This window comes from Pseudonaja textilis, chromosome 6, assembly GCF_049901715.1.
Source record: "Pseudonaja textilis isolate UNSWEBS1 chromosome 6, rPseTex1.2, whole genome shotgun sequence".
NCBI lineage: Eukaryota > Metazoa > Chordata > Lepidosauria > Squamata > Elapidae > Pseudonaja > Pseudonaja textilis.
Genome location: NC_141995.1, coordinates 5,246,517 through 5,263,628, shown reverse-complemented (window position 1 = coordinate 5,263,628; position 17,112 = coordinate 5,246,517). Strand labels below are relative to the sequence as shown.

Below are 17,112 nucleotides of genomic sequence, written 5' to 3'. Positions count from 1 at the left end.
TTATCTAAACAGCCTACAGAGTGGCCCCTGCATAGCCCCAAGGGAGTCTGACAACCAATCAGAATACAAGCTCCAATTCAAATCCTAAAAAAGGGTATAAAACTCAGGGATTCTCAGCATCTAAACTCTTCCTTCTTTCTTCACCCAAGGCCTGTGATCCTGTCCACCATTAAACCATCTTTCCGAGCAGTCGCCGTGTTTCCAGTGTCTTTCTTCCCCACTTGGAACTGAACCCAGAAGGAGAATTCTTCCAACACCACAACACTGTGAAACTACTTAGTAAGACTGAATTACTATTATTCTTCTCATCCTTCCTATTACCTATCTCTTCCCACTGTTGACTATAACCTTATTGCTTGTATCTTTACAATTTATATTGTTTTATTTGTTTCCGATGATGATTTGGTTGCTTATTAGTAACCTTTTTATCTATATCTTAAATTATTGTACCTTATTACAATTTTATTTTGGATTGTATTTTATTACTATTTGGTCTAGATTCCATTTTAAATTGTATTTTATCAAGGTCCATTTTAAATAGTATTTTATTACTATTTCATTTGGAATTGCTTTTATTAAATTTTACTAACAAATTGTTGCTGGAATTTTGCACTTTGATATGGCCCAAGGGCTAATCAATAAAGACTTATTCTTATTAGTAACCTATGTGTTAAAGTTTTGGGATTTAAGAGCCGACCAGCAGTGAACAGCTGCTGATGCAATAAGAAAGCATAGCATGGGGTATTTCCCTTCAAGACTGGGAATAAATATCCTTTTAAGAGGTGTTTATACAGTATATCGCAGCCATTAGAGGGCGTGGTTCTTTCTCCTTGTGTCCAGTATTCATTGCAGAGTTCTCCATGTAAGAGTTAAGAAGAACTTGTGCCTGCTTGCAAGTTATTTTGCCTACCACGTATATTTCTGTATAATAACTCTATTGTAGATAAACCACCACTGTTAAAAGTTTAAGCCTCTGCGTGTTGTGTTTTGCTCCTGGGTTGTTTCATAATGGTAGTCACGCTGCAAACGCTCTGACACTATGATTATCACTAAGTGTTGTATCTTCTGAATGTATTTTTATGTACACTGAGAGCTTATGCACCAAAGACAAATTCCTTGTGTGTCCAATCACTTGTCCAATAAATAATTCTGTTCTATTCTATTCTCTTACTTTACCCTACCCTATTCTCCTACCCTACTCTACTCTACTCTACTCTACTCTACTCTACTCTACTCTACTCTATTCTATTCTCCTACCCTACCCTACTCTATACTTTATTCTATTCTCCTACCCTACTCTACTCTACCCTACCCTATTCTCCTACCCTATCCCTACCCTACCCTACCCTACTCTATTCTATCTCTCCTACCCTACTCTACTCTACTCTATTCTATTCCCCTACCCTACCCTACTCTATACTTTATTCTATTCTCCTCCCTACCCCTACCCTATTCTATTCTATTCTATTCTATTCTATTCTCCTACCCTACCTTACCTTATCTACCCTATTCCTACCACCCTACCCTACCCCCTACTCTCTATTCTATTCTCCTACCCTACTCTACTCTATTCTATTCTCCTACCCTACCCTACTCTATACTTTATTCTATTCTCCTACCCTACCCTAGTCTATATTTTATTCTAGTCTCCTACCCTACTCTATTCTATTCTATTCTATTCTCCTGCCTTACTCTACTCTATTCTATTCTCCTACCCTACCATACCCTACTCTATTCCATTCCATTCTGCAGCAGCGAATCCACATCTAACAGCCTGGGCATATGCCAAAGCCTCACGTAGGCAAAGGAGTTTTCGATACCTGCAAGACCTCACGTAGGCTGAAAGCAGGTATCAGGAACAAAAGGATGCTGCCCACCTTGGGCTACTGGCTGGACTGCAGGTGCGGATTGGTTACTTTGTATCCCTTAAGCACTGTGATTGGGCGCTACAATGTATCCACTGAGACCCCCCCACTCTTTTAACATGTAAAGTAGACTGAACTCTCTCTTTTGTGACGTTTAACAATGTGTGTTCAATAAAAGAGCTTCCCTGAGCACGTGCTCGGGGCTGCTCATCCAAGACTGAACCGGCTTGGTCTCTTTCTTGATGCATTGGACTCAATGAGAAGCCCTCCTAATGCGGAGCAAAGACGCATCTGGTGACCCCGACGTGATCTGCTGAAAAGAAGCAGACCCGCCCGCCTTCAACCTCCCATCTCACCCGGCCGGACGAGCCAGTTGCAACCCAGGGACGCCGTCTAGTGTCACGGATCCCTCCCCAGGAGAAAATCCTCCCTTCAGGTGAGTATGGGCAGGAAATTCTCTAAAGCACAGATGGTGCATCTGCAGGAATTAAGGGAATTAACGAAGAGCTCAATTTTGATTCTTAGGAGTCAGGGCAAAAAGCTCCCGGCTCCAACTAAAAAGGACCTCATAGCCCTTTTAAAGTACATCCACAAGCAATGTCCGGCTTATCCAGAAAAGGGGTCCTTAAAAGTCTCCACGTGGCAACGTTTGGGTGACTTTTTTCATGATACTCCCAGGGCTCTGCCAAAGATTTTAACCACCTGGCAGGTAATTATGGCATGTTTAAAAGTTCAGAGCTCAGCGCTGACTAACGCTGGCAACACCCCCCCCCCCCTGCGGGAGGTCCCCCTCCCTATGCTGCTGAGACCAAAACCAAAGACGCTCTCCCACTGGAAGCCTCTTCCCCCACAGCTCCTGAACCCTCAGTTCCTCCTAAATTAAATCCTGTGGGGGATCAGACACCCATGGGAGCAGTTGCACAAGCCATGGCACAGGGGTGCAAGGAGGGCTCTCTTACCTTAGAGGAGCTCTCCCTCTGCCCCATAGAATATGTGGGGGATGGATCTGGGAATGTGCCTAGGCTTGAACCCTTATCCATGAAATTAATTAGAGATTTAAAACAAGCTGTGGCCAGGTATGGCATTCAAGCACCTTATGTCAGAGGTCTCATTAACACCATCAGCAGCTCCTTTTTTCTCCAAAAGGCTGTCCAGAGACAAATTTCAAATGGAGAGGCCCGCAGAGAGCTTCTGTTGAAATTAGCCTTTGAGAATGCAAATGAGGATTGCAAAAGGATTCTGCAGCCTCTGATTGCCCGAGGGGGGAGGTTTCCCTCTCGGACTATCTAAAGGCTAGCAGAATCGTGGGGACTGTTTCCTACGATATGGAACACCTGGCAATGGCCCTGTGGCGAGCGAATTCTCAAAACAGGCCGGCTGGGAATTGCTTCAATTGTGGGAAACCAGGCCACTTCAAAGCACAATGTAGGGCTAGGGACAATCCACAAAACAACAACAAGCCAAAAACAATTTGCCCAAGGTGCAAAAAAAAAGGGCACCGCTGGGCAAGCCAGTGTTGCAGCAGCACCCCCCCCCCAACCGCAGGGAAACTAGAGGGGGGGCAGTCAGCCAGCCCCACCCCAAAGGCTGACACCATATCTTTCCAATTAGTTGCTTCTGAAGATATGGAAATTGACATCCCAGGCACTGTGTACTTTCTCCCCACGTGTCTGAATAACTCCTCTCCCCAGTCTTGCTTTCAATGGAAAGTCCTACCTCAGGGCATGCTCAACAGCCCCACCATGTGTCAGCACTATGTAAATAAGGTCCTGTTACCCTATCGTTCTGCCTATCCACAATTCCTGGTGTACCATTACATGGATGACATCCTTGTTGCTGCTCCTGGACCCCCAGGTACAGTGTTTCTCTTTCCTGAAAGCCATCCTCGCAAAGGGAGGCTTGCACATAGCGCCTGAAAAGGTACAAGTGCTGACTCCCTGTGCATATCTAGGCTATAAAATGCTCTCAACTACTGCCTATCCTTCACTCCCCTCACTCTCTCTGCCTCCTCAACCTACCCTGGTTCAGCTTCAACAATATCTGGGCACCATTAATTGGGCCCGACCTTTCCTGTCACTAACCACTGACACTCTCTCCCCGCTGTTCGAAGCCCTTACTTGGGGAAAAGGGCCCGCTGACAAAATATCCTTGCAGCAACCTCAGCTTCAAGCGCTGACCCATATAGAAGAGAACATACGTAGAATATGGGTGGATAGGGCCGCTGCCAATACTCCTCTAGATATGGTCATTCTAGCCACCCCAAGGCTCTTGACCGCGGCAGTGACCCAAAAGCACCAAAAGCTCCACATCTTAGAGTGGATCCATCTCTCCCACACGCCCTGATGCTCCATCACTTCCAAACCAGCTCAATTGGCTCAATTAATCGTAAAGGGCAGGAGCCGCACAAAAGCACTCATGGGGATAGATGTCTCCACACTTTTTATCCCCTTCTCGCTGCAAATTTGGGAACCTCTATTCCAAAACTCCCAGGAGCTTCAGTTGGCCTTATCCGACTGGCCTGGGCTAGTCTCCTTCCACCCACCCGCTGACCCACGTTTTCAGATCATTCGAACCATACCCATCTCCTTCTCCTCTCCCATCAGCAAACAACCTTTGGTCAGTGCCCTGACTATATTTGCTGATGGCAGCAGGGAACGAGGGGCATGCGCTTGGCAAAAGAATGGAGCATGGCACACCAAAACCACCCCTGTGCAGACTTCACCACAAAGGGCTGAGCTTGCTGCAACCATACTAGTCCTCCAAAATTTCAGCGAACCCCTCAACTTGATCTTGGACAGCCTGTATGTTACCCAAATAGTCTCTACCATCCACGACTCTTACCTCTCTCCCGCTATTGACAAGAACCTTCTCTCTCTTTTTGTTACACTGCAACAGCTTGTTGCGCAACGACAACACCCTCTCTTTGTAGCCCACATTCGCAGCCACCAGCCTTTCCCAGGAATTCTCCAGGAAGGCAATGATGTGGCTGATCAAGCGGCTGCAGGTATTATGACCACGCACACCCTAACTCCCTGGGAAAGCCATTCTTACTTTCATCAAAATGCCAAAGCCCTCATGAAACATTTTAACCTTACCATGGCAGAAGCCTCAGCCATCAGACAGCAATGCCCCACCTGCAGTCAGCAAGCCAATTCCATCCCCTTAGGAGTAAATCCCCGTGGGTTGAAAGCCTGTGAAATATGGCAAATGGACGTTACTCAGTTTCCTCCATTTGCCCCCTGGAAGTACCTGCATGTCACAATTGATACTTATTCAGGGCAACCCCGCAGAGAGGAGAAGCCTCTAAACATGTCATTAACCACTGCATTCGCACCTTTGCATCGTTGGGACGCCCAAACGAAATAAAAACAGACAATGGTCCTGCATACACTAGTGCGGCTATGTCAGAATTTTGCTCTAAGTGGCAGGTCACCCACAAATTTGGGATCCCTTACAACAGCCAGGGACAAGCCCTGGCAGAGAGAGCCGATTTAACTTTAAAGACAGTGCTAGAACGACATCTGACCAAAGGGAAAAAAAACCCTTGGCCTCCCGGCGATGCAAAACACCCTTAATCTTTGCCTTTATACGCTTAATTTCCTCAATCTCTCTGGCACCCCTGCCATGACAGCAGCGGAGCAACACTTTTCCTCCCCCCCCCTCCTGATTCTCCCAAACCACAGGTATACTACCGCCAACTGCCAGACCCTGCTTGGAAGGGTCCTGCTGATCTCCTCATCTGGGGTCGTGGCTACGCAGCTATCCAGCTTCCAGATCGTGTCCTGTGGGTTCCTGGACGGCACGTCAGACCATACCACCCCAAGGTAGCAAAACCACCAGCTGCAGATATATCAACATGATCTGCCCTGCTGCTTCGCTGACCCTTCTCCTCTTCCTCCTTGCTGCACACGCCTCCAAAGTTTCCATTCCATCCAGAGTAACATACTTCACGCCAGACACCCCCCTCCTGCTGACCTGCACTGCATCCTGGGACATTTTCCCCCCTTATCTCAGATGGTCAACGCTTCCTCAGCCATGGTCCTACATCTCCAGCAACGCCTCTTTCCGGGTCAACACCTTTGAACAACCCCCTCGAGCTACACTCCTCATATCTCATCCTACTGCAACCACCTACTATTGTTCAGGTCGACGCCTCCATGATTCCACGCGCAACACCTACAGCTCCTGGACAATCCTCAGACCTCATCATCATCACAGACAATTTGTGAATCAGCCTGACACTCATATTCAGAACCCCCTTTGCTGCATAGGATTAAAAGATCACAAAAACCCACCAAACCAGATGACTGCACCCCTGCTTGACCAAAACCACACAAGCAGGCTTCACTCGACTGACTCTCATTTACCATACCCAGCAACCACAGAGATGCCTTTCTACTGGGAAAACTTGCCAGAATAACGGGACTATGTATCAGTTATGCAAAATGAACTCAAAAACTATTTGCTATGACCCCAAGACGGCTGTTCGCCTCAATGTTACTTTGTGGGCCGGACTTCCAAAAGCCTCTGGCAGAGCCGATCCTGAAGGGGAGGGAAAACTTTACTACCTAAATCACACCACTGTGCTTAAGGATGGTACTGACCCAATTGTCTTAACTTTTGATGTTTGCATTGCTTGTTCCAAACCAGGGGGATATCCTTGTGGGTCAGATGATTGGAAAACCAAATATGCTCATGATCATAAGTATTTGTGTCCCACGCCCATCAATTGGGCCGTAGGAAACCCTAATCATTGGATCCCTTGCGGGGCTCCATTGAATGCTCGGGTTGGTCTTGTGTCTGTGATTACACTGGGGAGGGTACTCAGGCTGCAATCATCTGTCACATTTTAAACGAGTATCAGGGTCTACCAAGGACAACAAGGTAGAGATCACTATCTCCAGACAACACCCCGCCATGGATACCTATGGTATAGGGATCGATGGCATAGGAGCAGACCCAAACACCTACATTACTATAAAAACAGAAGTGATATATGAGGGTAAGGAAACATCATTAGGCTGGTCGGTGTATAATAATTTAAGAAAGTTAGATAAAGCCCCTGATACCAGCATAATAGCAAAAAACCTATTCATGGACATGGCAGAAAAAATTGCAAAACAACTTGCAATAACCAATTGCTTTGTCTGCGGGGGAACCACCACAGGAGAACAGTGGCCATGGCAAGCCTTAGAAGCCTCGCCATCACTGTTCAACAACATGTCTTCTATAGGAAACATAACAGCCAGAACTGCCCCCGACCCCCTTATCTGGACAATTACTACCAATCTAATCGGTAGAAACTGCTTCTCCCGAAACGGGTCCATTCCGGTAGGACATCTCCTTTGTTTAGGTACGTGGGACATCTCCTACCAGAATTGGACAGCACCTGATAATGCTACTACCACACCCACAAAATTCAACACAACCCTCCTCCCTTATCTCAGGGACACTTCATCCTCCCAGAACTGGACTGCACCCAATGACATGTATTGGATCTGCGGTAACCTAGCCTACCCATCCCTCCCAGCAGATTGGCAAGGGTCATGTGTATTGGGATGGATAAGACCTTCCTTCTTCCTCCTTCCAATCTCAGTGAAGCAGGAAGTAGGCATCCCTGTTTATGACATGTTGTCTCGCAAAAAAAGGGAAGCCGTAGGAACGGGGGGTATGTGGAAGGTTTAATCTCACAAATTGCTGTCTTCAAATTGACAAGGTTGGCAAAGTCGTAGCGCAGTTAACTACTGAGATGCGACAATTAACCTACAATCCGGATCAAGTATGGCGAGGTATGGACCTCAAAAATATCTTTGGCTCCTGGCTCCCAAAACTGCCAGGATTACAAGCTATAGTAGCGCTCATAGGTATTATTGCTGCTGGGTGTGTCATTCTTCCATGTATATTACCAATCTTTGTTCGCACCATCTCCAATAGTCTGTCACTGCTAGCAGAAAAACGCGCCATTGCACAGGTCAATGCCCTCTGGGAAAAAGAATCTCTGTACAAAGCTATACCCTCAGAGGACCCCGATGAGAACATGCGCACGGGCTTCTGTATGGGCTATAGCGAAGAACCAGAAGAAATCCCTCTGCGTAAAACTAAAACAGAGGAGATGCAGCAGCGAATCCACATCTAACAGCCTGGGCATATGCCAAAGCCTCACGTAGGCAAAGGAGTTTTGATATATGCCAAGCCTCACGTAGGCAAAGGAGTTTTCGATACCTGCAAGACCTCACGTAGGCTGAAAGCAGGTATCAGGAACAAAAGGATGCTGCCCACCTTGGGCTACTGGCTGGACTGCAGGCGCGGATTGGTTATTTTGTATCCCTTAAGCACTGTGATTGGGTGCTACAATGTATCCACTGAGACCCCCCACTCTTTTAACATGTAAAGTAGACGGAACTCTCTCTTTTGTGACGTTTAACAATGTGTGTTCAATAAAAGAGCTTCCCTGAGCGCGTGCTCGGGGCTGCTCATCCAAGACTGAACCGGCTTGGTCTCTTTCTTGATGCATTGGACTCAATGAGAAGCCCTCCTAATGCGGAGCAAAGCCGCACCATTCCATTCCATTTCATTCTATTCTATTCTATTCTATTCTATTCTATTCTATTATTGTAAAGTGTAATAAGGACATTCCATGGTATTTTTTCAGTTCTGGGTTAACGAAATCCATTCAATTCTGCCAAAGATGAGAGTTCAATTTCCACTCACTGGGTTCAGCATAAATTGTTCCAACGTCCACCTGGAAGACATAAACAGAAAGACCCTTCAGGCTGGACTTCACCGCTCCCCAGAAGCCCCCTCTGCCCTCACCCCCCACCCCCACCCAGGATAGAAAGTCAGACCCCTCCTGGTCAATGCTCCCAACACTGGAAGTTTTGAAGGAGAGACTGGACAACTATTTGTCTGAAATGGTCTAGCTTTTCCTGCACAAGCAGGGGGTTGGACTAGAAGACCTCTAAGGCCCCTTCCAACTCTGCTATTCTACATTCTGTCATGTTTCTGCAGATGGTGGTGATGAAGCAGAGGTGGTATATTCAGCCGGTTCTGACCAGTTCTGGAGAACCAGTAGCGGAAATTTTGAGAAGTTGGGAGAACCAGCAAATCCCACCTCTGACTGGCCCCGCCAACCCCCATCTCTTCTCTGCCTCCCATTGAGTCCCAGCTGATCGGCTGGGTCTCCTTTGGTTGCCCTGCACAGGAGAACGGAGCTGGAAAGCAGGTTAATGGGGTGGGGAGGGAAGGGGGATTTTGCAGTAATATCCTTCCCTTGCCACGCCCACCAAGCCACGCCCACCAAGCCCCAGCCACAGAACCGGTAGTACAAAATTTTTGAATCCCACCCCTTGTAACGAAGGTGGTGATGAATTGCTTTTTCTTGCAACAGTGCAGCACTGCAACACAGGAAAGAGAGACAGTGACAATTGCGCATGACTCCTGGAGGCCAGGAGGCCTATCCAAAGAAAAGTCTTCTCCATAATTATTGGGAGAAACAAATGAGCTGATCGGGAAGGAAACGACTTACCCGGAATTCTCCGATCACAGAGTCTGTCCGGAGAGAACGAGAGTCAACAACCTGAAGAGGGACACCAAAAAAATAAATAAAAAATGAGCCTCCACTTAAACAACGTGTCCTAAGATGCCAGCTGACCTTCTGCCCCTCAAGGGTCTTAGCATTTGGGCCAAGAGCCAACGCCTCCTGGGCGTTGCACCAAGATTTGGGTGAGCTTTCTGTGTCCTCCTACAAGCTCTGGTGAACTTCCATTCCAGGTTGGGCAGGCATTTCCCAAGACTGCAGGGCAAGATTGGAGGTATCTCCCAAGGGTTGGTGAGCTTGCGAAAGAGGTCAGAGGATTTGGAGATAACTCAAGTGAGCTGGCTGATCCCTTGATCAAAAGGCAACAGGGGGGAAAAAAAGAAAAAAACGATGAAATCTGGCACCACCTTAGTCATGAAAGCCAAATGGACGACTTTGGGTCAATCCCTAGGAGACAGTGAGTTCTAGTACGGCCTTAAGCATAAAAGCCAGCTGGTTGACTTTGGGCCAATGACCAAGAGACAGTGAGTTCTACTCCCACTTTAGGCATGAAAACTGGCTGGGTGACTTTGGGCCAATCACTAGGAGACGGTGAGTTCTAGTTCTACCTTAGCCATGAAAGATAGCTGGGTGACTTCCCTCCGTCTCGGACCAACCCACCTCACAGGGTTGCTGTTGTGCGGAGAACAAAAGGAAGGAAGACCATTAGCTCCATTCATCGCCTTGTTTGTAAAACTAATGAAGGTGGGATGCAAATAAACAAATGGTAAATGAAATTTGGGGGAGGGGATGTGAACTCTCCCGAATGTTGGACTATTTGGGTTGGACTAGATGACCTACAAGGTCCCTTCCAACTCTGATTATCTGTTAAGTGTGGAATGTGCCTCCCCCGATGAAAGACAGTTGCCATGGCCTCCCCTTGTGTCGGTCACATTTGACGCACGCATCTAAGAGGAACACTTCCTATGCTCCGTGATACATTCTCCGTGTAAGCCAAGGAAGAGGAGCCCCAACCCACTTACCGTGATGAATATGGGCTGGTCGAAAAGGTCCACGGGGGATTCAAAGACGTTGAAGAAAAAGGTCTGCAGGAGACAGAGAGAGGAGGGAGGTTTAGCTGCACCGCAAACGCATTCCAGGAAACTGACCCCGATGGAAGAATCTGGATTCTGTAACACCTTTTTTCCCTAGGGCCATCCGTCTGGCAAACTCGCAAGATTCGTTTCTCTCGCCATGTCCACGAATACATCCGAGCTAAACTGTGTTGTTTTGCCGTGTCATATAATATTTGTGAGTACACGCATGAGTTTGTATCTGTTTGTTTGTCTATCTTGTCGTGTTTATGTTTATATTGGAGGTGGTGACCCTTTGAGCGCTGCACGCAACGTAATTTCATTTTAATATATGCTGATTGGTGTACATTCAAAGGGAACAATAAAGTTATTCCAAGGCTGGGGTCTTCAAACTTGGCAAGTTTAAGACTTGTGGACTTCAACTCCCAGAATTCCTCCTCCAGACAGACCCTTGTGATAGATGATGAATGGATGGATGGATGGGTGGATGGGGAGACAATAGATAGACAGACAGACAAATAGATGATAGACCAGGGGTCCCCAAACTTGCCCGCTTTAAGACTTGTGGACTTCAACTCCCAGAATTCCTCCTCCAGTCATGTTAGCTCAGGAATTCTGGGAGTTGAAGTCCACAAGTCTGAAACTTACCAAGTTTGAAGACCCTTGTAATAGATTATGGATGGATGGATGGATGGATGGATGGATGGATGAGGAGACGATAGATAGACAGACAGACAGATAGATGATAGAATTCAGAGGTCTTCAAACTTGACAGCTTTAAGACTGGTGGACTTAAACTCCCAGAATTCCTCCTCCAGTCAAGTTAGCTCAGGATTTCTGAGAGTTGAAGTCCACCAGACTTAAACTTGCCAAATTTGAAGACCCTTGATCGAAGGTCTAAGTCTTTTCTCACCTCATCAAAAAAGGGGCCGTTTCCTTTCCGGATCCGGGTTCTCTTGGTCTGCCCCACTGCCGTGACCTTCACCACAGACTTGAGGTTGACCCCGGAGAGCTGCCTCCCTTCAATGATGCGGACCCGGATCTAAAAAGGCGAAGGACAGGATTACTTGCCAGGTATTTGCCTACCACATACGTTTCTGTATATATATCCGTCTTGTAGATAAACCGCTGTTAAATGTCTAAGCCTCTCAGTGCCGTGTTTTGCTCATAGGTTGCTTCAATAGTAGTCACGTTGCAAATGCTCTGACAGAGTCTAATCCAGCCAATCGGTTGGAACACCCGTTCGGTGAACGAGATGAGAATTTAACAACCAGTTCACCCAAACCAGTCCGAACCGGTAGAATCCCACCCCTGGCAGAGACCCTTTTTAGATCAAGGGCAGAACCCAGCAACCCCTGCATGATTGGCAGACGCTCCCCAGACCTTCACAAAGGTGTTCTTGAGGTTGGTCACCTGGAAATCCTGGGGTTTGTTGGAGAGCAGCTTCCGGGAAGTGCTTTTCCTCCTCTTGCTTGCAGGAAGAATGTGAGACGGCGGCCTTTTGGGCAAGGAAGGCTGATCGGGAGCTGAGGGTCTTGCAGAAGGATCGGCTTCCTCTTCGGTGCCCAGCTGGTCCTCACTGTCTTCTTCTCCCCCTGTGTCTGCAGGAGAAGAAGGTTCGCTGCTTTTAGCCTCCCCATCAGATTTTTCAGGGCGGCTCATAAACTGCCCTCAAAGCAAAGCTACCCCAAAGGAGACAACATGACTCACGGCGGGATTACATTTCTAAGCATGGCCAGGAAGTTTGTGACAAACTTCAGGGACTAAAAAGGGCAGGAAAATAATTCAGGGGGTGGGGTGTTAGGGAATATTTTGTACTGAACTGATTTAGGGTTTGATTTTAAGGTATTAGGTCTCCTGTGTGAGCAGGAAAGACTAGAAGACCTCCAAGGTCTCTTCCAACTCTGTTCTTCTGTCATTCTGTGATTCTGTTATGTTACTCTCTTATTATGTTATTCCGTTGTTCTGTTGTTGTTCTGTTATTCTGTTGTTCTGTTGTTCTGTCATTCTGTTGTTCTGTTGTTCTGATATTTTGAAATCCTGTTACTTTGTTATTATGCTATTCTGTCGTTCTGTTATTCTGATATTCTGAAATCCTGTTACTCTGTTATTCTGCTATTCTGTTCTGTCATTCTGTTGTTCTGTTATTCTGATATTCTGAAATCCTGTTACTCTGTTATTCTGCTATTTTGTTGTTCTGTCATTTTGTCGTTCTGTTATTCTGATATCTGAAATCCTGTTACTCTGTTATTCTGCTATTCTGTTCTGTCATTCTGTCATTCTGTTATTCTGATATTCTGAAACCCTGTTACTCTGTTATTCTGCTATTCTGTTGTTCTGTTATTCTGATATTCTGAAATCCTATTACTCAGTTATTCTGCTATTCTGTTCTGTCGTTCTGTTATTCTGATGTTCTGAAATCCTGTTACTCTGTTATTCTGCTATTCTGTTCTGTCATTCTGTTGTTCTGTTATTCTGATATTCTGAAATCCTGTTACTCTGTTATTCTGCTATTTTGTTGTTCTGTCATTTTGTCGTTCTGTTATTCTGATATCTGAAATCCTGTTACTCTGTTATTCTGCTATTCTGTCTTTCTGTTATTCTGATATTCTGAAACCCTGTTACTCTGTTATTCTGCTATTCTGTTGTTCTGTCATTCTGTCGTTCTGTTATTCTGATATTCTGATCAATGAAAACAGATCCATCACTGGATGTTAGTCACAATGGAACCTTAGCTCAAATTCTTTTTGGACTTTGCTTCCCTTCAGTTCATTTGCCCAGTTCAGATCTCCAAAAAGGTCAACGCCTTGTGGTGTCGCTGACCTTTTTGGAGATCTGAACCGAGCAAATGAACTGATCTCCAAAAAGGTCAGCAACACTAATAGGCATTGCCAGCCTGGCTGCAGGAAAGCAGTGACAACACGCACACACACACAAATCCCTCCATCAACTTGTCCATGAAATGATCCCTTCACAGTTTCATGGCTCAGCTCCTGGTCTGTACTGGCCTTCCAAGTAGGATGCATTACAAAGCATAAACCATAGAAGAACATTCAGAATCAAAAGGGGGGAAACAATGGCTTTATTCTGGTTACCAAGAAGTTAAAAAAAGATGTTGAGACTCTGGAAAGAGGGCAGAGAAGAGCAACAAAGATAATTAGGGGGCCGGAGGATAAAACACGTGAAGAACGGTTGCAGGAATTGGGTATGTCTAGTCTAATGAAAAGGAGGACTAGGGGAGACATGACTTGTCTGAAATGGAATAGGGTCTCCTGCTCAAGCAGCGGGTTGGACTAGAAGACCTCCAAGGTCCCTTCCAGCTCTGTTATTCTGTGACTCCTAGTTAACCTCGGAAGGGGTTTGCAATTCACCCAATTTTCCTGAACCTTAAACTAAGGGTGGACTTCATCCATTATTCTGTAAGTGCCACCACATTTCAGCTTCCTGGGAAACTCTCACCAAGGCCAGAACTTGGAACCTCGGTTTGCTAAAGCTAAGAAATACGCATGCACATGCACGCGCACACCCCATAGCACACCAAAAACTGCAACGTAGGAAGAACGGCTGCAGAAACTGGGTATGTCTAGTTTAATGAAAAGAAAGAGTAGGGGAGACATGATAGCGGTGTTCCAATATCTCAGAGGGGCTGCCCACAAAGAAGAGGGAGTCAAGCTATTCTCCAAAGCACTTCAAAGGCAGGACAAGAAACGACAGGTGGAAACTAATCCAGGAGAGAAGCAACCTAGAACTAAGGAGACATTTCCTAATAGTGAGAACCATCAACCGGGGAAACAGAAACCAGAAGTTGTGGGTGCTCCAATACTGGAGGTTTTTAAAAATGATATTGGACAGCATTTGTCCGGAATGGTTTAGGGCAGGGGTGTCAAACTCAAGGTGCTTAGATCAGGCCCGCTGCCCTAGAAACAGCGAGGGACCAGCCCGCGGTGCCTCTGCCAGTGAAAACAGAGATCGGGATGTTGTGGCTCCGGGCTTGGATTCAGCTCCTGTGATTGATATGAGTTCAAGTGAAGAGGTCATGGCAGAAAAATATGAGCCGGCCTGGCTTACTGATTGGACTGATAACCAGGATGAGGAAATGGACGTGACAAAGGACGACAGACCTGATGTATTAGAATTGTCAGGACCTTTGACCTCCTCTGGTTCCTTATCTGATCAACAGCCGGGAATGGCTGACAGGGAAGTTTTGAGAGAGTCTTCTAGTGGAGATGAGAACTTGGAAAATTTGTGGTTAAATGTAAAAAAATAGAAGACGGTTGAGAAGGCAAAATCAGCTGGAGCGAATGAGAAGAGCAAGTCAGTAAATTAGCACGTTGCCACAATGAGTATAAAAGGACACAGCTGGGCTGGTACATTTTGCCAGGAACAAAATGACTATTTGAGTGAGGACGTTACAGCAAAGAGCTCTGAGGCTGGAGATTTATTGCCAGGACTGGTTTGCCGGACAGAGTAAAGATTTATGCTGTGGTTTCTGCCAGCCGTTATCTTGTAAGACTTCTTTCCATTTGATTTAATTGTGAAACGGCTGCTTTCTGTTTTGTTCGTTTAAATTTCGAAGGGGAGTCATAACATTGGGAGGGCCGCTTACGGCTCTCCCAAGCTCCGTTTTCGCTGGCAGAGGGTTGCAGGGGACCATCGCAGCTGGAAACAGAGTTTGGGAGCCCGTTTTCACTGGCTGAGCGCTCGGGCCACCACAGGAACCACCAATATGAGTGATGTCATGTTGGCAACACCCTCCACTCTGTCCATGCCCACTCTGCCCCCCCCCAAAGTCAACCCAACCCTAATGCGGCCCTCAATGCAATCCCGTTTGACACCCCTGGTTTAGGGTTTCCTGCCTGAGCAGGAGGCTGGACTAGAAGACCTCTGAGGTCCCTTCCAACCCTGTCCTTCTATTTGGCAGGTCCGCCCTGAGATGGAGTTACGCCGGGATGGTTCGCCTCCTTACCTGTCACCGTGTCCAGCTCAGGGAGAGTTGGATTTGGCTCCGGAGGGGCCGGAGGAGGGATGAAAGGAGCTGCCCCCGGGGGTGGAGTGTAGGAGACTTGGAGGATCAGACACCCCTGCAAAATAGAAGAGTTTGGATGAAGGGCATGAAATGAAAGGGGTTGGATGTGTTGCAGTTCGCCAGCATCTAGTGCAGACGGCAGAGGTATCAGACAGTGAGGATGAAAGAGAACCAGTCAGGGAGTCTGGAGAGGACTTGGACGAGGGTCCTGCATCCAATGCAGGGAGGGGACCAGGACCATCTGAGAGTGGGGTGCTACCTTGGGAGCCTTCGGAGTCTGGCAGCAGTGAAGCAGAGGACCCAGGGGAGCCTGTTCCTAGTTTGCGTGTGCGCAGAGCTGCTAGAAGGCGAGGGCAGCTGAAGCAGAAGGGGTGACTCAGGAGTAAGGCTTGGAGGTGCTTGTCTCTCCCATAAGATATAAAGAAAGTGCAAAGGGACAGGAACCTTTGCAGGAAGCAATGTTGTTCGCTCTGTTTGGATTAACCCTTGAAGCTCTGTGTGGACTTTGTACTTCGGTTGGTTTTTTATAGTTCATTTGGCACTTTAGTTGTTGGCAGTACTTCAAAGGAGAGAAAGGTGGGTGCTTATCTCAAGGGACTGCTTGGGACTCATTACAGGCTGGGAATAAACATAATTCCCAGCGTTGAAATAAAACAAGAGTTGTTTTAACTAAGCGTGTGCTTAATTACGGTCTTGGGAAGCCTTGGTCAGAACAGGACATGTATTTATGAAGTCTTAAAGTTGCCAAGGTTGGACATCCCTTGACCCTTAAAACAACCTCTGCATTTAAGACATGCTTTGCCTTCCCACCATGGGCCAGGAGAGCCCCACTCCCGCACCCCCGTCGCCCCCAAAGTGGACTTACCCCTGTGTTCTGCCTCTTGGCATCCAGCAGAGGGGCATTGAAGCTGGCAGCCAGATTGGGGGAGGCCAAGACATCCCGGAGGGGCACATGGGCCTCCCCCAAAAACCTGTCGGAAAATAAAAACCCTGCAGGTGAGTCGGCCGGCTACACAGATAGTCCTCGACTTATAACAGTATGTTTAGTGACCATTCAGAGTTACAAGGGTACTGGGGAAAAAAGCGACTTACGACCTTTTTGCCCACCTATGACCCCTTGGTCACCTGAACAAAATTCAGAGGCTTGGCAACTGACTCGTGCTTATGACGGTCTCAGTGTTCCAAGGTCACGTTATTCCCCCTGGGACCTTCTGGGGAAAGCCAGCCTCATCAAAGGACCATGTGGCTAAATGAATGACAATTCACTTAACAATTGTGGCAAGAAAGGTCATTACAGGGAGCAAAACTCACTTAACCAATGTCTCACTTAGCAACAGAAATTTTCATCTCAACTGCTGCTGATGGTTGGTTGGTAGGTAGAGAGAGAGAGAGAAAGGAAGAGAGAGAGAGATAACACATAGAAAAAATAGAGATAGCTAGATAGCTAGATAGATAGATAGATAGATAGATAGATAGATAGATAGATAGATAGATAGATAGATAGATAGATAGATAGATAGATAGATAGATAGATAGACAGACAGACAGACAGACAGACAGACAGATAGATAGATAGATAGATAGATAGATAGACAGACAGACAGACAGGGA

At 46.8% G+C, this 17,112-nt stretch overlaps 1 protein-coding gene across 6 annotated transcripts in view; it reads right to left on the bottom strand.

Moving 5' to 3' along the window:
• DYSF (dysferlin) overlaps positions 1–17,112 on the bottom strand; it is a 181,452-nt gene that overhangs the window by 122,824 nt on the left and 41,516 nt on the right. For all 6 annotated transcript variants that reach the window (XM_087935713.1, XM_087935716.1, XM_087935718.1 and 3 more), the window contains exons 4-10: positions 16,367–16,472; positions 15,442–15,556; positions 11,889–12,076; positions 11,389–11,517; positions 10,425–10,487; positions 9,391–9,441; positions 8,577–8,607 (exon numbers count right to left, since the gene is read on the bottom strand). In XM_087935713.1, the coding sequence (XP_087791839.1) occupies positions 8,577–8,607; positions 9,391–9,441; positions 10,425–10,487; positions 11,389–11,517; positions 11,889–12,076; positions 15,442–15,556; positions 16,367–16,472 (683 nt within the window). The remainder of the gene's footprint in view (positions 1–8,576; positions 8,608–9,390; positions 9,442–10,424; positions 10,488–11,388; positions 11,518–11,888; positions 12,077–15,441; positions 15,557–16,366; positions 16,473–17,112) is intronic.